The 25925-nt window shown below is 46.2% G+C and overlaps 1 protein-coding gene across 1 annotated transcript in view; it reads right to left on the bottom strand.

The window, feature by feature from the left end:
• Nucleotides 1-347: 347 nt before the first annotated feature.
• LOC129698900 (ATP-dependent 6-phosphofructokinase, liver type-like) overlaps nt 348-25925 on the bottom strand; it is a 53885-nt gene continuing 28307 nt past the window's right edge. Inside the window, exons 7-22 of the mRNA XM_055638317.1 lie at nt 24763-24871; nt 24286-24381; nt 23808-23900; nt 20889-21014; nt 18982-19046; nt 17030-17093; nt 13849-13995; nt 13222-13292; nt 9631-9718; nt 8261-8413; nt 7129-7293; nt 5557-5618; nt 4557-4668; nt 4080-4179; nt 3318-3423; nt 348-2273 (exon numbers count right to left, since the gene is read on the bottom strand). Coding sequence (XP_055494292.1) covers nt 2126-2273; nt 3318-3423; nt 4080-4179; nt 4557-4668; nt 5557-5618; nt 7129-7293; nt 8261-8413; nt 9631-9718; nt 13222-13292; nt 13849-13995; nt 17030-17093; nt 18982-19046; nt 20889-21014; nt 23808-23900; nt 24286-24381; nt 24763-24871 — 1705 coding nt within the window. The 3' untranslated portion in view covers nt 348-2125. The remainder of the gene's footprint in view (nt 2274-3317; nt 3424-4079; nt 4180-4556; nt 4669-5556; nt 5619-7128; nt 7294-8260; nt 8414-9630; nt 9719-13221; nt 13293-13848; nt 13996-17029; nt 17094-18981; nt 19047-20888; nt 21015-23807; nt 23901-24285; nt 24382-24762; nt 24872-25925) is intronic.

Raw genomic sequence — 25925 nt, 5'->3', positions numbered from 1 at the left:
GGGGTAGCAGGAACCACTCTGCTGTCCTCGCAGTACCCACTCTCATCACTATATGGCAGATAGACACAAAAAGTTGGAGTAACACAGCTGGACAGGCAGCATTTGGAGAGAAGGAATGGGTAACGTTTGGGGTAAAGGCCCTTCTTCAGACACCCCCTGAGTTACTCCAGCTTTTTGTGTCTCTCTTCGGTTTAAACCAGTGTCTGCAGTTTCTTCCTTCACTATATGGGCATCTTCTTTGAAGACAGGTAATCCTAACGTCTTGATATTTCAGGTAAATTGGAAGAAGGCCGAGAAAATATCAGAATTTTACAAAGAATCCAAAAATCAACAACTCTACAGACGAGTCATTGTGCAATACAAATTTAATCACAAGACATAATCTAGCAAATCAAATTCCATGGTCAGTACATGATGCAGATAATATATATAAATCCCACAAATAGCTGTAGTACAGATTAGACACACTGGCTAATGATGGTGTACTCTATGTTAAAGGTGGTGCTATATAACAGTCACTGTACCTTATTGAACCATTGTTGGAGATTGTAAAATACTATATTGGCACAGAAATCTTTTCTTCACCATGTGCGAGTACCTTTGATCAGGTATGAAGTAAAACCCTTTCACTTTGGTCCGGTGCCCAATCCCGAATGAAAGGCTCCCTCTACGGCAGCCTGGCAGTCTGCAGACCGGACATTCTAAGTTGTATTTGTATGCATCAGCAGCAGGGCTGGCTTCACCAGCTGGCAAGGACGACTCTCACTCTTTCCATCTGGGTTGGATGGACAGAGCCATAACTCATCCTGCCACCCTGCCTTGATTGGACCCCTCTTGTGACAACACAAGGGACAGATCCACAGGGGATTAGCTGGAGTGGCCATATAACCAGAGTATACTATGGTAATACATAAAGGGAAATGCAACCTTGATATTTAAACAAATGTTTATTCATTTCAAAATAAACACTGGAATAAATGTAATACATATTATTGAGGAGCGACAATAATACTCCATGGCTGTGTCCTTGCCAATACTTTCTTAAGATAAAGTAACTATAAGATTACTTAGGATTAAAAAAAATCTTGTTATTAAAAGAATCTTGTATAATCAGCCACAATTAACCCATGGATCAATACATTTCTGGTAAAGGGAATTACTTGGAATTTTTCACTTTCAAAGCCTTCATTGCAATGAAACGGATGATCCCTGTTAATTTCTACAGTACATTATCAGAAGATGTGAACATTATAAATTGTATTCAAATCAAGTATTAATGTAGGAGTGTATAGGACAGTTACATGCAGCCAGAGGCTTGACTAGGATTACATGATCAACACTCAGATTATAGAATGCATAAAACACAACATTGTTTTCAGGAGATATCTTACAGTAATTAGACATGGGAAGGTAGTCATATCAGTGCTAGCCCTGTATTTCCTATGTGCCACTGGAGGTTGGCGAGGGTACTGAGTTTCAGACTGAATTTACTTAAATACACCTCCTATATCCATCCCCACTCATTCCATCACATTTGCTTCACCAGAGACATTTAAAGAATACTTTTTCAGCATCCCCAACTCCTGGTTTTACGCCTTCACCCTCAAGACAGCCTCCAGTTACTGCGCTGAGTGGAAGGGATGGTGTTGGATTATTTATACCCGAGATCTAAAAACACTGAGAACACTTTACTTTGTGTCAAGCTCCTGTGATTTCAGGACTACTGTGGAGGGAATGGAAAGAGAGCTGGGAGAGGGAAAGAGGAAAAGGGAGAGAGAAATATGTGAGAGGACGTGGAGGAGTTGGCATCACAACCAACACAAGTTGTCCTGTGCGTTTAATGAACAGTAGAATGTAGAGGTGTGGGAGTCAGTACAGATGTGTCGGAAGGGACATAGTGATCAGAAACATGGAGACACCTTCGAGTAGATGGGCACGGCCCCTTCAGGACCACATCTGCTGCCACCTCGGCTGAAAATTCCCACTAGTCTGAGAGTGTGCTTGAAGCACCCGGGGATGTACTAAGTTGTGGAGCTAGTGCAGGGCAAGTTGTTGTACACTAACTCACAGTCAACATGGTAAGGGGACGAAATACAGTAGAAAGTGATGCACGGAGCTGCTTGTCTCAGAAGCCGGACTCCACGCTGAGGCTCCTCCTGTTGACGTGCTCGACCTTGCCCGTGATGTAGTTGTCGAAGTGGGTCTGGTACTTGGCCAGCATCTTCAGCAGAGGCCGCAGCCTCAGCCACCACTGCTCCTTCGGCATCCTGTGCCTGTCCAACACACACACGCACAATTAAATGGCCCACTCCAGACCGCAACAGTCTCCATGCCAACCCTTCCAGTGGACCTCTCACATCCCCATCTCCAGCAACAGTGCCCATTCCCACTGGTCAGCCCAGGGTCCGACCTGCTCACACCTCAAGAGTGCAGCAGCCGGGTCTCCATGTTTCTGGGTAATTCCCGGCCCCAAAACACACAAATTGTGGAGTGAACAGATCCAGCTCACACTGATGGCTTCCCGCTGGTGCTAGGGATTTGGATAGTTAGTAACAGATGCACATCAACCTGATTTCACGGGACAAAGGTTTACTTTGTGCTAAAATCCCGTCCAATGTCTATACCTGCCATACATCAGAAGCAATGCAAGCACACATGGAGTGTCTGTTCCAACGGCATTTGATTACACCGTACAGCTTCATGGTTACGGGACCTGAAGGGGAACTGCAAACCCTGGAGGGAGAACTGTGGGGTCAGTGACTGTGAGGGACAGCGTGGCATCACTTGACCTGCATTCTCTGGGAGCAGGGCAGCTACACTAAGAGTATGAATTGACTTCTCCGGTGACCCAAGGCACAGTGCTGAACCAGTATTTGATACTGGTACCAGCTCTTGTATTTAATCACCACCCGCTGATCTCTGTGCTGCTAGCCGTGCCTTTAACTGCTGAAGAACCAAATCCAGGGACTCCCTCTCTCACGCAAAACCCAGCTTTTTGTCCCAGCCTTTGACAACCTGCCCAATGCCTCAGAGTAAAAATGTTGTATTTTACTCTCTTGCAAAGTCCTTGGATACACTTTTATTATATCAATAACGACCAGTGTATAATTAATCACATGAAATCCAATGCTGGGATATGACCTCCTCGGTGCAAGCAACCATCCCTGCCTCCTTCACGAGCAGCCCTTCAGCTCACCACCGTCCCACGAACTCCACCAACCCGAGCATCACCTATGGTTTCCTGCTTTCACCCAAAAGGTCCTTGAAGTCTCAGCATCCTGACCCCTAAACCCACTCCAAAATCCCCAGCAACTTACTCAAAGTCGGTTTGTCCTTTCAGCTCCACGACGGGTTGGAACACCAGGGCCTTCCTATTCATTCCCAGGACACAGGCCGTCTCAGGAGAGTTTGCAAAGACTGCCCCTATCGAAGAAAAGGCAAGCAGGTTACACAGACAATGATCACAACATTAATACAATGAAAGCCCTAACGCGCTCACCCCCACCGGTGATGGTAACGGTGTCAACATCCTGTCCCATTCCTGGTCTTTCTTTCCCATTGCCAAGGAAACATTCCGTTGCTCAGGAAGCCCAAAGGGAACATTTTGAAGATTCAGTTTGCTCAAAAGATCTGAAGTGCTCCCAGATCCAGGAGCACTACCTAGGGTTGCTTGCAACTCCCTCCATGTCTCACAGGGTTCTGTTGGTTCCCTCCCTCTGCTCCAGCTCCACCACAACACCCCCTAAACTCCATGGAAGCCAAGGCTTCTTCACCGCCACTTCTTCAGTGGTTCCCTCTGTATGACTGTGCTGTGCCTGACCCAGTCCAGCCTGGATAGTTCACCTCCACCACCATCCCCACCCCCACTCCCATGCCCCCCCCAAGCCCACGTTACAACACCCCCTAAACTAGGATTCATGGAAGCCAAGGCTTCTTTCACCGTCCCAAACTTCTTCAAACGTGGTTCCCTCCCTGTACAGACTGTGCATGTGCCTGACCCAGTCCAGCCTGGATAGTTCACCTCCACCACCACCCCCACCCCCACTCCCATCCCCCAGCCAGCCCACGTTACAACACACCTTTCCTGTAGGATTCCTGGAGCTTCTCCGTTAGCCACTGCACAGCTTTCACGCCCAGCTTTGTCCCAAAGTTCCTATCAAACGGGGTAGGTGCTCCTCCCTGTAACAGAGAGCAAAGAACATATAATATGTGACGCAGGGCCAGGCTCTTCATCCCACAATGTCTGTTCCGAACATGATCCCAAAACCAACTTTTATCTGACTGTACGTAATCCGTATCCCTGCTCATCCATATGCCTGTCCAAAACTCTTAAATGTCACTTTTGTATCTGCCTCCACCACAGCTTGTGTCTTGAATTGAATCTGAAATATTAGGAGCAGAATGTGGGATTGGGAATTATCAGGAACAGTGTATATTACTAGGAATCCCCGAGCTTAGGCTGGGAGAGGTCTTGTCAAATTATTGTCCAATGTTGTAACGTTACTTCATTACTGAAGCTTTATAGCGGGGCCCATAGTCAGTGCCCCGAGCCTCACCTGTTGCATGTGGCCCAACACGTTGGTACGACAGTCAAACACACCTTTCCCTTCAGCAGAGTACAGATTGTACAAGAATTCCGTGGTGTAGTGTTGGTGGCATTTTTCATTTCTTGAGGAGGAAGAAAGATCATGTCATGTTTATATGGAAACATAAGAGCCGTCATGTACGATAGCCCAGTGATAGGGTTTGGGTTTGCAGGTGGAAGAGAGGGTACACCATCTTGTTTCACTACCAAGGATGAGGTTGGGAGTTAAAGGAAGGTGGCGCTCAACCCTGTATGTGGAGCTCTGACTTCCAGACCTAGGCTCAGGCCCAGTGTGTTGGGCACTGCATGGGCCCTAAACAAGCTGCACTCATCTACTAAACCATGGGAAATCTGGTGATGACCCGGCAACCCCTGCTGATCACACAATGCTCCATCATAGAAATTAGAGGATTGGGTGACGGTAGAGTCAAGCTCTACCACAATCCCTGCCACGGGTGGAACGAGTGGCCTTGTTTTGGTCAGGCAAAAGCTCCTTCAGGGAGAGAATGAAAATCAGGATGGGGAGGGCATTTCAGTCGCATGAAGTAGTACAGGAGCAGAGCAAGGACGGTACGGGTAGACAGCTGGGAGGGACGCAATGTCCACACACCATCAAGGTGAATGGCCCCCAGTAGCTGCAGCAGCAACTTTCCCCACAATTGATCATGGGATAAGTTTGGTTCAATGCTCTTGTCATATTCGAGTCCCCTGAAGGAGGTCGGCTTGAGTAAACAGGAGAGAGAGGTGACCTACTCCCTGGCAACCAGCTCAGAGGCCCCACCTGGTGGCCAGCCCCGAGTGGTGCCACTGCTGCAGGGTGGGGAACTCGGCTGAATGTTCAATGAAGGACTTCACTGGAGTACATCACCGTTTGGGGTCACGCTGACCTGCTCTCCGCATCAAAAGGGGGAAAAAAAAGATCAGAATCAGCTTTTGCTTTTGCTGATTCTGCAATTGCCAGCGGAACGCACCTGATCACCAGCCCTCGCTGCACTGTTGTCTTCATCTTCTCCGTCAGATGCTCCACATTAGCCTGGGGGAAACCCAGAGTCAGAAGGTGAATACCATGGAAAAAAAGCACTCACTCCACACCCCACCCATCAGCACACATCCCCCCCCCCCCCCCCCCCACCCTTCATAGCCCACCCCAACCTTCGCCCTTCACGACCCCTCCCCCATCGCCACACATTCCCACCCTCCCCACGTGGCCCACCCACTCCCCACCTTGCCCATCGCAACCCCAACCCCTCCTGGCCCAGCCTAATCCCCTCCTGGCCCAAACCCCAGAAGCAAATGGCCAGCTGCTGATGGAATAACGCCAGAGGAAGGGCTCTCCCAGCAAAGATTTGCGGAATTGGAGGGCAAAGATTTCAGAGCATCCGGGAAGTGGGAGAGGGAGGAACAGGCAGAGGATCTGAAATGCATGGCCAGAAGAGGGTGGAAGTGGGTTAAGAGAATTGTATGAATAATTGAGGAGGGAGTGATCTGCAGAGAAAAAGCAAGCCAGTGAACAGTCAGCATGGTTACAATAAGCTAAGTGGCTTTTCTTATTTATGGGCGGCGCAACCGATGTCGCAGCGGCCTCTGCAGTCCGTCTGTCTTTTTTTATTTTATTGTCCTGTTGAGGGTATAGTTTGTAGTGGGTTTTTGACTGTGTATGTGTGGGGAGGGGGGGGGTGGGGGAAACTTTTAAATCTCTTCCCTGTACGGGGACCCAACCTTTTCCCTGTCGGGTCTCCGTTGTCGTTGGGGCCTGGTGCCGTGGTGCGGCCTCCAACCGGAACGACCTGGGGGCTCAAGTCGTGGAGCTGGTGGAGCTGCGGACCTACCACCATGGAGCTGGCCGGCTTCAGAGCGTGGAGAGCTGCAGTGGCGCGTGGTTGCGACCCGACTCCGGTGGATGGTGACACCGGGAGCTCGCGGGTCCCTGGTGGGCGACCGCTTTGCGGGGCATCGGCAATGGCGACTTCTGCCGCCCGAATTGCGGGGTTAAAGGTGACCTGGAGCGGGGCCTTACACCGCCCTGCGCGGCTTTAAGTGGCTGCGGGACTTTCTAGCGCCCACCGGGGGCTTTGACTTTGACATCGGGAGAAGAACGGAGAGCAGGGGAGAGACAAGACTTTGCCTTCCATCACAGTGAGGAGATTTGCTGTGATGGATGTTTGTGTGGATTGTGTTGGTGTGTGTCTTGGTTCTTTTCTTGTTGTATGACTGCAGAAACCAAATTTTGTTTGAACTTCATGTGAGGTTCAAATGACAAATAAATGGTATTGCATTGTATTGTATAGTTAGATGTTGGAGACATGGCTGGGGGGGGGGGGGGGGGGGGGGAACGGGGGGGGGGTCGTGCCAGGGCTTAGCCTGCAACACAAAGTAACCAAATTGCTAGCTGGAATGTGCGATATGATCAGGTGATGATGTCCACTGGATACAGTCCCCCTAATCACGACGGCAGATTGCAGCAAGTAAATGCCCTCAGGGTGGGGGTCAGAAGTGACTGAGCACCATACCTCCCCCACTGGGAGGGATAGAGCAGAACGCACCGTCAAGTCGTGGATGTTGATCAAGTCTTCGTAGATGTAGGCAGCATCGGCCCCAACAGCCAGGGCAGTGGCAGAGGCCAGGTAGCCGCAGTAACCCCCCATGGTCTCCACAATGAAGACCCGCCGCTTGGTTCCTGAGGCCGACTGCTTGATGCGGTCACAGGTCTGTGGGGAGGAACATCACAGTCAGTACAGGGTCCGTCAGGGTCAGAACCAGCTCACCCGAGAACCGAGCCATCCTGACCCGTCTACCAAATCCCACATCAAATGGAGACCGACTTCCCCATAAAACTGCCAGAGGATCTCTCCCAGACTGGAAGGCAGCAGCAACTACACCTCACTGACCCCGTGATGAGGGACTCCGAGGGATTTACCTCCCACATCGGTCACAGGGAACTTGGTTTGCTCGACGGTGGCTGCTGTAGGCAAGGGGTAAATCCCCATCAGTATTTCCCTCAACTTCACAACATCCAACCTGACCCCACAGTCCGCAGGGCAACATCCCACCTCCACATCATCACCCCACCCACACAAGGACCCCAATCATCTTTCCAGTGACAACTCCTATCCTGGAGGGATACCTTCATCAGAGAGACTGTTGCTAACTACAACTGGATAAACAAGCTCAATGGGCTTTGGCGGTTTATGTAGATGGAATTGATTGAAAGATACAGCATGGAAACAGACTCTTTGGCCGTCCAAGTCCATGCCAAACGTCAATCATTCACTTTTATCAGTTTTACGTTATCCCATTTTTGCATCCACTCCCTACACAAAAGGGGTTATCTACAGAGGCCAATTAAACCACAAACTTTGGAGTATGAGAGGAAACCAGAGCACCCGGAGGAAACCCACTCGATCACAGGGAGAACGCACAAACTCCATACATAGATCAGGATCGAACCCGGATCTTTGGCACTGTGAGGCAGCAGCTCTACCAGCTGCACCACTTTGCCGCCCCATATACATCAATAGGTTTAAGAGGCTGAATGACCATCCATTCTATTAACCTGCTCGCTGAGCTGAATGGACCCAATTCTTATTAACCTGCTAGCTGGTCTGAATGGCCTCCCAGATAGGCCTTCTCGACGGGCCGAATGACCTGTGCTGCCCAGTCTCCCCCCGACCGTACCTCCATGGCTGCGTTGACAGCGGTGTCGCAGCCCAGACTGAAGTCAGTTCCCGGCACGTTGTTGCTGATGGTGGCGGGGATGACGCACATGGGGATACAGAGCTCCTCGTAGTGTTCCCGGCCCTCGGTCAGTTGCAGGGCTGCGACAAAAGCCTGCAGTGGGAGAAGCAGTCCCCATTAACCTGTGCATGCCCACCACCAATGCATATAAAGGTGGGAGCCCACTGGAAGAGGAAGCTGGCCCAGGAGATGGAGAACAACAGGAATGCAGGAAACTTCTGGGAAAGGTGAGAGGAAGAGAATGGTGAAGAGCAATGATAACTGAGACACTCAGCAGGTCATGCAACATCTGTGGATTTAGAAACAGTCGACATTTCAGGTCAATGATCTTCCAACGGACCTGCTGAAAGGCCTGAGGAATGGTCATTGACCTAAAATATTGACTATGATTTTCTTTCTTGCTGCCCGACTTGCTGAATTATATTCCCAGCTGTTTCAGTCTATTTCAGATATTTCTGTAGTCTTTTCACTTCAAAGTGTGAAAAATGTAGAGAGGTTGGGGACTATTAAAAATCCACCGAATGCTCCTAAAATCTATGGTGGGAAACAATGCGGCAGAGTGGGAATACGTGTGTGCTCAAGCCCATGCAGCAAGCACTTGCCATACACAGTGATGCTCACCACCACACTTGGCTACGAGAACTACCTCCACCTGTGGAAATGCACATTAACCTGGTGTTGTATCACACCGTCTGACCTTTCAGCAGAGGGGTAGGAACAAGGAGAGGGATTGAGAAAATAATTTTTTAAAGTTAAAAGCAACAAATCAATCACATTTCAAAAGAACTCAGCAGGTCAAGCAGCATCCATGGACGGAATGGATAGGCAAGTCCCTGTCCATTCACTCCACAGATGCTGCCTGACCTGCTGAGTTCCTTCAGCATTTTGTTTTGATCGAGATTCCAGCGTCTGCAGTTTCGGACATCTCCACACTTCATATTTTGAGTTTTTCAGACGGCTTCCAACAAAATTAAAATGCAAGGTACACAAAAATGCTGGAGAAACTCAGCGGGTGCAGCAGCATCTATGGAACGAAGGAAATAGGCAACGTTTCGGGCCGAAACCCTTCTTCAGACTGAACAATTCCGCAGCACTCAAAATCATGGCTGCAGTGCCATTACATATCAGCAGGTGGCAGTGCTGAGGGCTGGCTACAAGCAGCTCGAAACCTCCCCCTGGCAGCAGGCTCGTGATACTGCACGAGCATCGAAACATTTGTATGGGGTGAAAATGGCTGGGAGCAGTTCCGTGACTGTAATAGCCAAAGGAAAATGCAACAGGGAAGCACAGGAATGAGAACGAGTACTCACCTCAAAGCCTCCGACGATCAGGAGAGCATGGATTTTGTAGTTGCGTATTTGTTGCACAAGCTTTTCCATGCACTTTTCAGGGAGTGTTCTGCATACAAAACAGATGAAATAAGCCCGATGGAAGTAAGCCGTTGATCCAAAGTTAGAAGAGTTAGCACTGTGTGTTAGAATGCAACCGTTATGAGGAGTAATGATGAAAATTATGAGGAACAAGCTTTGTGCAGCAGGAGGGTCAGGAGTCTTTTAGTTTAGTTTAGACATACATCACAGAAAGAGGCCTTTCAGCCCATCGAGTCAGTGCCGACTAACGATCCCCAAACAATAACACTACACTATCCTATGTACACACAAGGGACAATCTACAATTTTTACCGAAGCCAGTTAATCTACCAACCTGCACGTGCTTAGAGTGGGATCTGGGAACAAGGTCACTGCCGGAAGGGATAGTGAGTTGCTGCAATATGAAGCCCATTGGGCCACAGGGCAAAGGACAAATAAGCGAGTTTGGTATTCCGACTGCGCATGCCCAGGTCATAGGTCATTAGCTATAAAACAATCTCGGTAACGGTGCTGCTGCATTGTTTGCAGGTTTGCTTTTCATCTGTCATCGGGGTCGGCTCGGCTCTCCATCACTGCGGATGCTGTTGATTTGCTGTTGGGCCGTCCTCGTCCCCTCCCCAGTGACCCATTTCTGTCCCAAGCCCGGACTTGCAGCCATTGGCCCCAGCTCGGCTCTGCCTGTCCCGCCGGGTTGGCCGGCAGTCCTCTACCTCCACCCCCCACCCTCAGTCCGACACCAAGATCATGTTGAATATGGGCAGCCGCCGGCCCTGCTCGAAGACGGGCGTTGCTGCAGTCGTTCTGGTCGGAGAGTCTGCGGACGGGCTCCTGCTGGCCATGGGCAGGCCGGGCGCCCGCTGGAGCTGCGGGTGCTGTTTGTGGTGCTGGCGGCTGCAGCAACCTCCTCCCCCTCCCTTGCCCAGACCCAAGCCCAGAGTCTGGTCCAGCTCCAACTTGGGTCTGAGGGCCGCCTGCAGCGCGGCAGAGTCTAGCGCCGGTCCGGAGAAGGCTGAGCCCAGGCTGGTGCTCTGGCGCAGGCAAGGTCCTCGCTCTTCCTCAGGGTTGTTGATGAAATGACCGAGGCCCTTCTCCCCCGATTGCTCAGTTTGGCTGGGCGGCCAGCTCTATGAAGAGTCCTGGTGGTTCCATAGTACTTCCATTTAAGAATGACAGAGGCCACTGTGCTCTTCTGGACCTGCAATGTTGCAGAAATTGTTTTATACCCTTCCCCAGATCTGTGTCTCGACACAATCCTGTCTTGGAGGCTACGGACAATTCCTTCGTCTTCATGGCTTGGTTTTTGCTCTGACATGCACTGTCAACTGTGGGACCTTATATAGACAGGTGTGTGCCTTTCCAAATCATGTCCAATCAATTTAATTTACCACTGGTGGACTCCAATCAAGTTGTAGAAACATCTCAAAGATAATCAATGGAAACAGGATAAACCTAAGCTCAATTTTGAGCGTCATAGCAAAGGGTCTGAATACTCATGTAAATGTGATATTTCAGTTATTTATTTGTAATTACTTTGCAAAAATTTCTAAACACCTGTTTTTGCTTCTTCATTCTGGGGTATCGTGTGTAGATTGAAGATAAAAAAATGAATTTAATCCATTTTAAAATAAGGCTGTAACGTAACAAAATGTGGAAAAAGTGAAGGGGTCTGAATACTTTCTGAATGCACTGGATCTCGCCCACTGATGAATCGAGGATCTCACTATTAAAGTGGACAGCCTCAATTTTGAGTTCCAGATCACACCACAAGGTAGCACCAAGGGTCTTAAGAGCAGCATATCTCCTTTGATGAAAATGTTTGATAGTTCAGTTTGCGATTGATTTCCTGCCAAATAAATTATTAGTTTGCAAAATACTTCTGTGGTGCTATACTGGCCAGTGTAGAAGGTTGTGGAATTCCCGGAAACAGGCTGGGGTGTGATGCCAGCTCAGGGCAACTGTTGGAAGGTGAGGGTGCCCTTGTCCACTGTACTCTGCTGTATAGAGGTCTGTTATTGTGAGGGTTTACTGTACAGACCACAAAAGTGGACGAGGGAGTGGCAGCTGGAATTTAACTCAAAATGATGTATTTTGGGAAGTTAAGCCAGGAGAGTTTAAGAATACTCAAAGAATGGGAGGGCCTTGTGGAGCGTTGTTAAACAGAGAGACTTTGGGGTACATGTATATAGTTCCCCAAAAGTGGCAACGCAGGGAACAAGGGGTATGGAATGCTTGCCTTCACCAGCTGGGGCTTCACAATGTCTGCTGAATATTAGTTCCTGCCGCAGAAGGACAAAGGAGGTAGAGGTTGCTGCCATGCAGTAGACACTGAGCTTTGTGCCAAGTATGATGGACGTTGATTACTCTTTCACTGGTGGCGAACTGAAGGTGATAGTAAATGTTGTCACTGTTGTTTACTTTTGATAAGAAGCGGCTTCTATGATATAGAAAGAATTCCACAATACATCTATACTAGGTATCTCTCCAGAGGCCTCAAGTTTGCTATTGTTCCCTCCTCCAGCACAAAGCTGTACAAGCTTCAGAGGCAGTGTTGTTCAGATGAGATAACTTGGCAGAGGACCTTAGTTTAGTTAAGTTTTGAGGATGGCACAGTTAGTAACTTCACAGCTCCAGAGACATGGGTCCGATCTGACCTCAATGCTGCTTATGTGGAGTTCTCCCTGTGACCACATTGGTTTCTTCCAGATTAGTCTTGTTTAGAGATACAGCGCCGAAACATGCCCTTTGGCCCACCGAGTCACCGAGCGCCGACCAGCAATCCCCATATATTAACATTATCCTACACACACACTAGGGACATTTTACATTTATATTGAGCCAATTAACCTATAAACCTGTACGTCTTTGGAGCGTGGAAGGAAACCGAAGATCTCGGAGAAAACCCATGTGGTCACGGGGAGAACGTACCGACAGCACCCGTAGTCGGGATTGAACCGGGTATCTGCGCTGAAAGTGCGGTAAAGTGGCAACTCTGCGCCACCGTGCCGCCCCCTAATCCGGTTTTCTCCCAGCTACCAAAGACATATGGGTTGAGAGCTACTTGGCAACTGCAAATTGTTCCCCGTTTGTAGGTGAAGGGGAGAATCTGACGGGAATTTGTGAAGAATAGAAAATGGGATTAATGTAAGCTAAATGTAAATGGGTTGTTTCTGGTGGTTGGAGTGGACAGTGGCCTGTTTCAGTGCTGTCTCTCTGAGATTCTATGATTTATGTTACCATGATGAAGTATTGCCATCACAATGACAAACTGACGGAGATTCTGGCTCAATCCTCCTTTCTTACAGACACCACCAAAGATACTGCTCCTCTAGTATCTTTGGACACCACTGTTAGAGTCCACTTTGGCCGCGTGATAGTAGCTAATAATTGGACACCACTATTGAAACTAGCAGTATGAGTGATCCCCAAAACAACCTCTTCTGTTTTTGAGTTAATGTACAGTCAGATGCTGCGGAGAGTAGCATTGCATCCACACAGTCAATATAGATCATCAAGGATTGTGGTAATAATTACCGTTTAGTGCCCAGCAGTGACCCGCCTTGTCCAGTCCAGCCTCCAACATCACGCCAACTCACTTCCTTAATCTGCGGGAAGAAGAGAAGGCAATCCCTGGGTTACTTTCATAAGAGTGTAAGTACATTGGTAATGCCATGTATTGGACCTCTCTTCTGTGAGTAGTCATTGCCCCCAAGATCTGCTTAACATCCATCTTTTGTTCTGAATGTGAACAATGCTACAAACATTTATATGGAAGCACAATTTGCAGTAGCCTGGTGATCTACCAACACCCATCTCCCTATAAACATAACTCTTCTCCAAGTCTGGTCAATTGCACTGAAGATCTATTACATCTTTCCCTGCACAAGCACGCAGCGAGCAATGCCATCAGCTATCAGCACCTCCACCGACTGAGCAATTCTGAGATCGCTCTTCTCAACAGCATTTAAATCACCTCCAGAAGTGGAAAATACCTATTGATACAGCATATCTATCTCCAGGTAAACTCCTCCATGGTCTCAGAACAGGAGCAATGCCAATGCTGACAAACTCACGTCCACCTGGATAGAGTTACATCATTGCTGTGACTCACACAAACAAGATCACAGAGGGGTTGTTCCACTGGACTTAAGAGCCTCTTACCTGTCCGCTAGCAAAGCCTTCCAGCCCATCGCTAACAGTGTAGACCACGTGTCCTGCTGATAACCCAACTCGGACTGCCGAACGTACAGCTGCATTCATCCCTGCCGCTGGAGCGCCGATATTTACGATGGCCATATTGAAATGACTCTGGAAATGGGAAAGCACAGGTGTCAGAAAAGCAAGTCCGGAGAGAAGGAATAGGTGATGTTTCAGGTCGAGACCCTTCTTCAGACTGATGTCAGGGAAGTGGGCGGGACAGAGATAGGATGTAGTCGGAGACAGTAAGACTGGTGGTAGAACTGGGAAGGGGGGTGGAGAGTGAGGGAAAGCAAGGGCTATTTGAAGTTAGAGAAGTCAATGTTCATACTGCTGGGGTGTAAGCTACCCAAGCAAAATATGAGGTGCTGTTTGCGCTGGGCCTCACTGACAACAGAGGAGGCCCAGGACAAAGGTTAGATTGGGAATGGGAGGGGGTTAAAGTGCTGAGCAACCAGGAGATCAGGTAGGTTTAGGTGGACTGAGCGGGCAGAGGTGTTCAGCGAAACGATCGCCGAGCCTGCGCTTGGTCTCGCTGATATACAGGAGTTGACACCTGGAACAGCAGATACAGTAGATGAGATTGGAGGAGGTGCAAGTGAACCTCACCTGAAAAGGCTGTCAAGGTCCTTGGATGGTCGAGGGGGGAGGTAAAGGGACAGGTGTTGCATCCCCTGCAGTTGCAGGGGAAAGTACCTGGGGAGGGGGTGGTTTGGGTGGGAAGGGACGAGTTAACCTGGGAGTTGCGGAGGGAATGGTCTCTGCGGAAAGGGGTGTAGATGGGAAGATGTGGCCAGTAGTGGGATCCCGTTGGAGGTGGCGAAAATGTTGGAGGGTTATATGTTGTATGCGACAGCTGATCGGGTGGAAGGTGAGGACAAGGGGGACTCTGTCCTTGTTACGAATGGGGGGAGAGGGAGCAAGAGCAGAGTTGCGAGATATCGAGGAGACCCTAGTGAGAGCCTCATCTATAATGGAAGGGGGGAACCCGAGTTCCCTAAAGAATGAGGTCATCTTTGATGACCTGGTATGGAAAACGTCATCCTGGGTGCAGATGCGGCGTAGACGGAGGAATTGGGAGTAGGGGATGGAGTCTTTACAGGAAGCAGGGTGGGAAGAAGCGTAGTCTAGATAGCTGTGGGAGTCAGTGGGTTTGTAATAGATGTGTCTAGATTTGCTGAGGAGATTTAGAAACATAGAAAACAGGTGCAGGAGTAGGCTATTCGACCCTTCGAGCCTGCACCACCATTCAATACGATCATGGCTGATCATCCAACTCAGTATCCTGTACCCGCCTTCTCTCCATACCCCCTGATCCCTTTAGCCACAAGGGCCACATTTAACTCCCACTTAAATATAGCCAATGAACTGGCCTCAACTACCTTGTGCGGCAGAGAATTCCAGAGATTCACCACTCTCTGTGTGAAAATTTTTTTTCTCATCTCGGTCCTAAAATATTTCCCCCTTATCCTTAAACTGTGACCCCTTGTTCTGGACTTCCCCAACATCGGGAACAATTTTCCTGCATCTAGCCTGTCCAACCCCTTAAGAATTTTGTAAGTTTCTATAAGATCCCCCCTCAATCTTCTAAATTCTAGCAAGTACAAGCCAAGTCTATCCAGTCTTTCTTATTATGAAAGTCCTGACATCCCAGGAATCAGTCTGGTAATATACAGGCATAAGACCAGAGGAGATCTCCATATTTCACCAAATATCTGATATCACTACGTTTGGTTCTTGATGAGAGATCTCTGTAGTAAAGGGGATGGTACCTGCCAAAACAATAGCTCTACTGTAACAGAGCCCTTTCACAAGGTGCTAAAAAGGCTGAGATAACTCAGTCACATCAGAACTGGTGGTTAATAGCTGGCAACAGACACCACATTAGCCACATTAGCCCTGCTACACATGTGTTATGCCCACATGCTGGATGTAGCAGAAGAGGAGACCTGTGCTTAAAACCAGATGATACTCACAAGAGGCTAATAAACCTCTCAAGCATGTTCTGCCATTCAATTAGTTGGCTGATCTGTATCCAACTCCTTTTACACCATAGTTCCATATTTAATATCCCGATGAAATAAAATAAAATTAATCTAATTGACCTCCAAAACAATTTTGGGGACAGTTGTTCAGTTCCATTGCCTGTTCAGTTAGAAAATAAAATGCTTCCGGAAGTCTCTCCATTCGGTCAAACCTTCCATTTTGTTATTCCCTCTATTGTCACATTCTCCTACAATAGGAAATAGTTTGCTCTAGAAACAAAGAACTACAGATGCCGGTTTACACAAAAGTGCTGGAGCAACTCAGTGGGTCAGGCAATATCTCTGGAGAACGTGGAGAGATGATGTTTCAGGTCGGGATCCTTCTTCAGACCGATCATCAGTCTGATGAAGGATCCCAACCCGACACACCACCTATCCATGTTCTCTAGAGATGCTGCCTGACCTGCCATAGTTACTCCAGCACTTTGTGTAGTGTAGTTTACACTGTTAAATACAGTCTTTTTAAGCAGTTCAATTGGGCGATTTCATAATCATCTCCTTACAATGGAGCACGAGTCTAACCAATGCACCCAATCCTCATGAACCCTTTATCCCAGCGTTACTGCAGTGAACCTGACCTTCACTGCCTGCAAGGTTAACGTATCCTTCCTCTGGTGCAGAGGCCAGACTTGTGTCAGGGGTTATGGGGGAATATTCTCCTGCGGAGAATGGATTTAGGAGGGTGAGATAGATCAGCCACGATTGAATGGCGGAGTAGACTTGATGGTCTAATTCTACTCCTATCACTTATGAACATGAAAGGAGGACTTTCACCTGAAAGCAGCTCAAAAAATGTGCATTCAGCAACACTGTATAATTATTGAATAACAATTCAACCCCCTCCGCACAGTTTGTCGTATATATATATATATAGTATATATAGTCTCTTATAAGGTTTCATTCTGCAGTTGGAGGAGGCCACATGTTATCTGCAACCAACCACGGCCCATACATTACTTGCCATCTTAGCTGCTGGTGACTGAATCCTGTGCAATGCAAGTGCCAACAAACACCGTGGCTTTGTTTGTGGTTCTCCTGATGCTCTAATACAAGAGGTCCAAATTGGCTGTTTACTTGACACATTGTGGTCACAAATTTACCTTAGTCATAGCAGGCTTCTGGTGAGCCAGCAGCTTGTAGATATTCCAGTTATTCTCAAAGCTCCTGCAACAAAAGGAATAAGAAAGTGCTCAATCAGGGTTTGGATTCCACCTGGATTGTATTCTAAATCACAGACTAACAGGGCAGGGCTTGAACTTCCTTTTTAATTTGAATGGAGAATATTCAAGAAAAGTTTGCTCCATAAACTGTGCCAAAAAGGCAAATCATGTGAGAACAGTTGGAAAGCTCATTGTACAACTGCGAAGAAAGCATGGAAAACTGGACCTAACTGTTTATGCTGCATTTAATGCAAGTTTAAGCATCTCCATTAAATTGAAAAACACAGCATTTACTACATTTTCTTGTGGCTGCATAAAATGAAGTTCTATTCAGAACCTTTAAAAAAAAAGGCCCCGAGTAAATAACTGTGAATTTTTAAAACTCTGTCTTCAAATTGGATTTCACTCTTACTTGGTCTACAAAACATGTGCTGTCATTAACGCTAATGCTGAACTGAAACTAAAACTTACGAAATTGAGCTGCAATACATAAAAAGAAACGTACTAGATCATGACTGGGTCATTTACAATGTTTAAGCCCAAACTGTGTGCCAAAACATGGCTTTGCTTGCCATGTTGACCCCTGGGAAGTAAACCAATGCTTAAAGAACTCTCCTCCCGTCACTGTGCAGCGTTGGGGCCGGCTGCCATTGAGGGAGGGAAGATGCTGGGTTCTCCAGTGTATGTGCATACATCCTCGAATCCTCTAATCACACAAGGATTCTTGTGCTTCTAGTGGCCACCTCTGCCTCAGAGCTGTTCAAGGAAGACAATGCAGTTCCCAACTGACAGGATAGAGTAGCAGCAAACAATGAAAGTATCTGCAGCTAAACCCTTTATACAATGCAGATTACTGAACAGTGAGATGCTTTTCCTAGCACATCAATGTGACAGCTCACAAAATGCTGGAGTAACTCATTGGTACAGGCAGCATCTCTGGAGAGAAGGAATGGGTGACGTTTTGGGTCGAAACCCTTCTACGGAAGTCTTTTGTACAGAGGTCAACCAAATGTTTCCCCAAAACACCCGTTTGACACCTACTGCAGTCCTTTAATCAACCTTCTCTAATACATTGACAGAAACGCCAATCAGGTTAGCAAATGTAATTTGCCATTGAATAGTTCACACTGGCTTGCCTTTAGCAACTCAAATCTTTCCAAGTGTGAAAAAATGATTCACCAGATTATTGCTTCTAAAAGTAGCTAATACCAGCTGATCTGCAGTCACCTAGTAAGTCAACAAACCCCAAACTGGAGGTTACTTGATCCAGACATCTGCCAACTATTCAGTATCTCGGAAGATCCAGAAAATTATAGCAAGCCCTTCTGTAGCATTCAATTTACATCCCTAAACAATTGCATTGTATCCAGACCCAGAGGCTTGCTAACTTTAACACCCACACCCTTATCAATCTTCACCCTTTCCATGACCTCTCTCTATTACTTCTGCTTCTACTGAGATTTTTGCAGCATCCTTTTCCTTGGTAAAAAGTGATACGTAATATTGTTTTGTATTCCAGTCATGCCCATTGTCTCTGTGCAAAGCCCACCTTCTTTATTCCTAATTGATCCCTCTTCTCTCATATTACTTATCCAATTATAGAATTATTCTGAAGTGCTGGGTATTTATTCCCATTGATGTAATGAACATTTATTCCTCAACCAATATCAATAAAGCAAACCATCTGGTCACCACATTAGTTTACTGGATCTTGTTGTGCACAAACTGGCTGCAACATTCTCCCTGAACAACACTGAATACACTTCAAAAAGTACTCAATTGTTTACAAAGTGATTGCAACATCTGGAGGCCATGATGGATGGGATACAAATGGAAGTTTAACCGAGAGATTGCAACCGAGATCGAGGGGGAGAACAGAAACAAGGCCTTACCTTCCACGTAGTGTGATGGCTTCATCAAATCTCCGCTCATCCATTGATTTCTGAACATCCTTGGTCTAGAAATGAAGCAAAATGAGGAAAGTGAGTTTCTGGCCTCTGCACAAGTTCAAACAACTTGCTCAATGATGAAAAAATACATTTTCTCCTCAATCTCTTCCAAATATGTACAGTTCCATGAATACCAGCACTTGCTTCAGCAAGTGAGCTACGAAATGCGCCATTGTGGCTAGTCTTGCTCTCACCCTTGATGAGTGAGAATGGGAGGCAATTATACGAGTCAAGAGTGTTTGATTGTCATATGTCCCAGATTTTTCCTTCATTAGCTCAGAAACATTGGTCAACAGAGCACAGCCAAATTGTCAGAGCATAGGTCTAATGTCAGATCTTGGAAGATTGGTTATTACCATTCGGATTCATATTTTGATGTTAAAATTCCCTTCCTTACATTCAAATTCCTCCACAACTTCATCTTCAACTATCTTTGCATTCTCGACAACCAACTGGAATCTCTACACTACCCTTATTTTGACCTCTTACATATCCCAGTTTTTCAATGCTCCGCTTTGACAGCTGAGCCTTCAGTCAAATCCTTTCTGCCTCCTGCTCTCCCCCCTCATTCACACAGCTAATCTCTTTAAACAACCTTTTGGAAACATTGTCTCTATAAACATTGATCCTTTAATCATCTGCAACATATTAATTAGTTAATTGTTAATTTGTTAACATTCTTGGATCAAGGCAATGCGATCAACCATGCGTAATTTAACCCTATCAGCTCAAGTATCACAATGGCAAACATGTATAGTTCCTCTTCCAAGATTAAAAGGCATACTAGAAGACAAGAGCCTAGACCTCTCATCTCCTCCAGAGTCTTGCAAGCCTATATATTTTAGTCTGCTTGAGCTAATTCTACCAATCGCTTTTATCTATGGTTACTAATGATACCTGTCACTATGAAAAGGCGAAGATTGTTATTGATGCTTGATGTACATATTGATCTCTCACTTAACAAATTATGCCGTTAGGCCCCCATAGATGCGCTTCTGAACAAAATAGCCACATACTGAGCAGTGGTATCGGCCAGATGCAGTCTTAACAACCTTGTTGTTATACCACTTAATACTGCAGAGTGGTGCACCTCTGGAACACTTGTCCAATCCCATATCCTGGGTGCCTGTGCTGGCAAATGCCATTTCTCCAGCCATAAACTGGGATGGTTCAAGTTCTCTAAACTCCATTGAACAAAGAAAAATACCTCCTCATTCATCAGGAGAAAGCCTTTGCACCCACGCACTTGACCGTGGCAATTAGAACTCCAATGAAGCTTGAAAAGCCAACTGGAAGCTATTACTATGCACCTTGTACAAGAGAGGGGAGAGAGGGTGAGGGTGGAGAGGAGGGTGAGGGAGGAGGGGGGTTGAGAGAGGGGGGGAGAGAGAGGGAGGGAGGGAGAGAGAGAGAGGGAGGGAGAGAGAGAGGGACACACACACACACACCATGGCAGGTGCGGCAGCTGGCTGTATAGCTGGAAATTAAGAGCCATTGCAATATGTGACTGCCACAATCAGGAACAGACAGTGGAATACTGAACAATCCAATGTGCAATCCATACCTATGGAGATATCACAACCCTCTTCCAACAACTAGATGCAAAATGTTAAACTCTCGCTCTACAGTTATATGAAAAAGAAACCTGTCAATAAATTCTCAAATATCTCTGCTTTATCCAAGTTTCAAATTGCTCACTCTCTAGAGTACTCTGATTTCCATTTCCTTACATCTCGCTAGCACAAAGGAATGAAGTGGACAGCATCAAACTCATAGTTTGGAGTAAGAGACAGGCATTGGGGTAGTCCCTTCAGCAATAAATCTCAACAGGGAAAGCATCAAGCACCCACCAGCTGCACACACTCCATCAGCGGCAGTCGCAAGGCCTGGTTACCACTGAGGCTGACGACACAAGACGAGGTCTCTGGCGAAGCATCCAGCAGTGTGAGTACAGCCTCCATGCCCATCTTGCTGCTCTGAGGATGGAGAAAGGAGAAATATCATCAGACAGCAGGAGAAAACAACTAAGAAACATGGAAAATAGGTGCAGGAGGGCCAGCACCGTCATTCATTGTGATCATGGCTGATCGCCCCAATCAATATCCCGTGCCTGCCTTCTCCCCATATCCCTTGGTTCCACTAGCCCCTAGAGCTCTATCTAACTCTCTCTCTTTCTCCCTCTATCTAACTAGAGGGAGAAACAATTCAGACTGGATAAGATAAACTGGGGTTTGAGCATTTTCATATAGAATGCAAAAACCATCACAGCCATTTGGACTGAATTACCCATTTCTGTGCTCATTTCTATGCTGTGATGTAGAAATGTTAAAGACGTACCCTGAAATGCTGATAGGTTCCTAAACAAAATGCCCTAAAGTTTATCTAAAAACCCTTGGCATCTACTAGTAGCAACATATTAATGGGCAATTGATTGCATACAATGACTATAACATTAATATTTATGAAACCTGCCAACCTTACATCTCAGCTTTAACCAATTCAAATATCAGCAAACAAGAGTGAGGCATTTAAGGGAAATTGTCTGATCTCCTTCTGTACCTTTGGGTATACTCCTGGAAAATAACTGTTCCGACAAACGTACAACAGGGGAATTTCCATCTTCCCAAGGAAAATCACACCAGACTGTTTTTTTTTCTCCAAACAGTATAAATATATCTTATTGGTCAGATAACTTCACATTTGTTATTTTCATAGCTATATACCAAAGCACATTTAGATCTGTTTTACTGCACCGTCGTAATGAGTGAAATAAATATGGGACCTTTTCTGAATTTACCTGACTTCATTTTGATTTGCTTTAAAACAAGATCAGAGAAATATTTTATCCAACTATGAAATATGTTATCACCAATAAATAGGAACCTTAAATGAGAATGCTTGTAACAACGCACAAGGCACGATTAGTAAGTTCGCAGATGACATTAAAGCAGGGACCTCCAAACCTTTCAGTATGAGGGCCACGTTATATATTCAGCACATTTTTGCAGGCCGTAGGAAAAAATAAAGAAATGTCAGTATTATAAATTTAATATCTCTGTCTGTCTGTCTGTCTCTCTCTGTGTGTGTCTCTCTCTCTCACTCTTTATCTCTGTCTCAATGTAAACCAAAGAAGCTCCGCTCTATGATCTTTGATGAAAACTACCACGGGCCCAGTCTTCTCCAGCATGGTGGTAATGATGTCGGGTGGGGCTGGGGGGAGCGAGTGTCCTTGGAGCCAAGGGAGGGGGAGGGGGATGGAGTGGCTGAAGGTACCCGGCACGGTGTCTCCCCACCCCTGGGTTGAAGACGGGAGGGGCGGTGCAAGTGGGGCGCTGTTTTATCTTGCTAGCACAGAACCTGCTAAATAGCCCGCTGCACGGAACGTGCTAAGAGCTTGCTGCGGGCCGGATAAAATCTCGTGGCGGGCAGGATATGGCCCCTGGAGTTTGGAGACATCTGCACTAAAGCACGTGGTAACATAGAAAGAGTAGATAGAAATAGAAAATAGGTGCAGGAGTAAGAGCAGGCCATTCGGCCCTTCGAGCCAGCACCGCCATTCAATATGATCATGGCTGATCATCCAAAATCAGTACCCCGTTCCGGCTTTTACCCCACATCCCTCGATTCCCTTAGCCCAAAGAGCTAAATCTAACTGTCTCTTGAAGACATCCAGTGAATTGGCTGCCACTGCCTTCTGTGGCAGAGAATTCCACAGATTCACAACTCTCTGGGTGAAAATGTTTTTCCTCATCTCAGTCCTAAATGGCCTACCCCTTATTCTTAAACTGTGACCACTGGTTCTGGACTCCCCTAACACCGGGAAATGTTTTCCTGCATCTACCCTGTCTAATTTTTATTATATTTTATATGTCTCTATAAGATCCCTGCTCATCTTTCTAAATTCCAGCGAATACAAGCCCAGTCGACCCATTCTTTCATCATACGTCAGTCCCGCCATCCCGGGAATTAACCTGGTGAACCTACGCTGCACTCCCTCAATAGCAATAATGTCCAAGATGGTTATCAAAAATCACAGCCAATCTTGATCAGCTGGGCAAGTTGGCTGACGAATGGCTAATGGATTTTTTAATGCAGATAACTGCGACGTTTTACATTTTGGGAAGTCAAACCAGGACAAGACCGCCACAGTGATGTAGGGTCTAGGGATGTGTGGTAGAGTAGAGGGACCTAAGAATACAGGTACACATTTCCTTGAAAGTGGCGTCACAGGCAGATAGGGTGGTAAAGAAGGCTCTTGATACATTGGCCTTAATCAATAAGAGTATTGAGTATAGAAGTTAGAATGTTCTGTTGTTGTTGTGCAAGATTTTGGCGAGGCTACATTTGAAGTATTGTATTCAGTTTTGGTCACAACTGGAAGCATATTATTAAACTGGAAAGAGTGTAGGGAAAATTTACAAGGATGTTGTCAGGACTCAAAGGCATGAGTTATAGGGAGAGATTGGGCAAGCTAAGACTTTCTTCTTCGGAACCCAAAATCAGAGGACATAGGTTTAAGGTGAGAGGTGAAAGATTTAATAGGAAGCTAAGGAGCAACCTTTTCACTCAAGGTGGGTATATGGAACAAGGTGCCAGATGAGATAGCTGAGGCCGGTACTATAACAACATTTATCCAACTGCACAGTTAGGGAATAGAACGTGTAGCTTCCCAACTAACATGTTGAGAGTGTTCGTAAGAGCCATTTGGGGAAGTCGCCTGGTGAAGGTGTTGCTGGTCAATAACACTCAGAATAATTGCATTCACTCACCAGAATTCGATCGAACGCAGACGGTGTTCCTCCTCGCTGAACATGCCCCAAGACAGTGACCCGTGTGTCAAATCCAAGGCGCTTGGAAACAAGCTGGGAAAAAATATACAAAACAGAAAAACAAAAATTACTCGGAGAGGAAGGGAAGGTGGATACAAGAACATGGAATAGAGAGGTTATCCTCATAGATTACTACAAACTGAATCCACGTGCTAAACATCCATGAACTGGAACCTAATCATTTAGACTCCAGTCTCCACATAACTTGGTTGTTACCCCAAGATAACTTCAAATAGCTTGGTTGTTGCCCCAAGAATTATATTCATTCTACAAACAATTCACTGGCCTTGTGTGTCAAGTAGTTAGGATCTGCATTCTTTTAGAAGTCCAATAATTAAAAGGACATTTCCCGGGAACAGTCTATTTCATGAAACCATTTCAATGATGTTCTCACTGCCTCCGATTCTCTCATACCTACATCTTTTACATAGTTGGAGCTGATGGGATTTCCATGCCGGTCGATTGCTCCCTCTGCAAGGATGATGATGTTCAGTCTTGAGCCTCTAATGCGACTCTGAAAAAAGAACACATTCAGTTGGTTAGTCAGACTTACAAATTAGCAGGTATCACCCGTGGCTTAGTGGGTAACATTCTCACGTAGTCAGAATACGGAGGGGTCATGACCATCAGTATACATTATTCCAAAGCAGTCTATCAAATTACCAATGTGTCCTCAACAGTGCACTGTATTTCTACTCACACCGAACAACACATGCTAACCTTAGCAATGATATTCTTGATGACAGACATGGCTAATAGAACTAATCAACATTCAGACACTTGATCAAGTTGTTGGATTATTGGATTTTCTCCCTTAAAAAACAGGGTGGTCATAATTCAGACTTGCAGAAATTGCAAGAAACTCGCCGTCATCAAATGTCCAACTGTTGCATACCTCTCCAAGTCTCTGACACATAAAATCTTCCCAGCCATCCTCTGGAGGGGCCTCTGGGATGAAGAGCCAGTCAGCACCAGAAGCCAATGCAGACACCAGCGCAAGGTATCTAAAAAAAAGATTGTGGCAAACAGTAAATGAAAAACTCTAGCTGATAATGCAACCACATATATAAAAGCAAGCAGCACAATGACAGGACATTCTGCTCAAAATGATCAATATCATTTTCATTCCCCAACTTGCCTTAAACGGCATACTTTCATGCTAATCAAGCATTCTCCTTACAATAGATTATGCTTTTATGGATTTTGTATGTTGTGATAATGAAGGCTACATTTTCAACACCTTGAGAGAATGGTTTAATTTGGTTGGGACAAGCAGATTTAATCTACCCAACTCACTAATCGAGAACGCATATCCAATGTTACTCTTTACAAACTTTAAATAAGAACAAAGATCAGACAACATGTCAACCCATGATGAGTCTCTTGTAATTTGTGTATAACAAACTGGGGGATAGGAGTTAGGGTCAACAATCAGAATCTTTGGTCAGGAGAAGACAATTAATTACGTTATAGCAGTGAAACAAGTCATGAAGCCCACTGGCAACTTCTTAGCCCATCAGAACTACCTTGGAATTCTTTCTTTCACATTCATTTGACTTCTTATCGAGTCCACATCGCAAGATTAGAAATTGATCAGCCAGAGCTAAGTGACGAACGCTTTTTCCTTGACCCCATTCATTTGACTAACCATTGCTTAAATGTATTTAGTGTTCACTGTAACTACTCCCTGTGGTGCTGGAATGAAGATTTTTACTTTCTTCTGGATCTAATTTTTTTCTGCATCGTGTGCCTTACTATGTGTAAAGTGGCTGTTGTGTATTTGTTGCTTGGAACGGCTTTAATTAATACTCGGATACGGGAGTAAACTAACAAGCTTCTTTATTCAAGGACGCCACCTTGAGTCTCTCCTGCACATGCGTACCATAGCGCAAGACATCACATATCTTTAACTTGGAGGCAGGTAACATCATTTCTGTTACATACACCTCACTCCCCCCCCTTTAACTTGGAGGCAGGTAACCCCATTTCTATTACATACACAGCACTCCTCCCCTTTTAACTCAATTTCACCTTCATGGATTATGCTCTTTACCTAAC

The sequence above is a fragment of the Leucoraja erinacea genome, chromosome 7 (genome assembly GCF_028641065.1).
Source record: "Leucoraja erinacea ecotype New England chromosome 7, Leri_hhj_1, whole genome shotgun sequence".
Taxonomy (NCBI): Eukaryota; Metazoa; Chordata; class Chondrichthyes; order Rajiformes; family Rajidae; genus Leucoraja; species Leucoraja erinaceus.
This window is presented reverse-complemented; position numbering and strand designations above follow the sequence as displayed.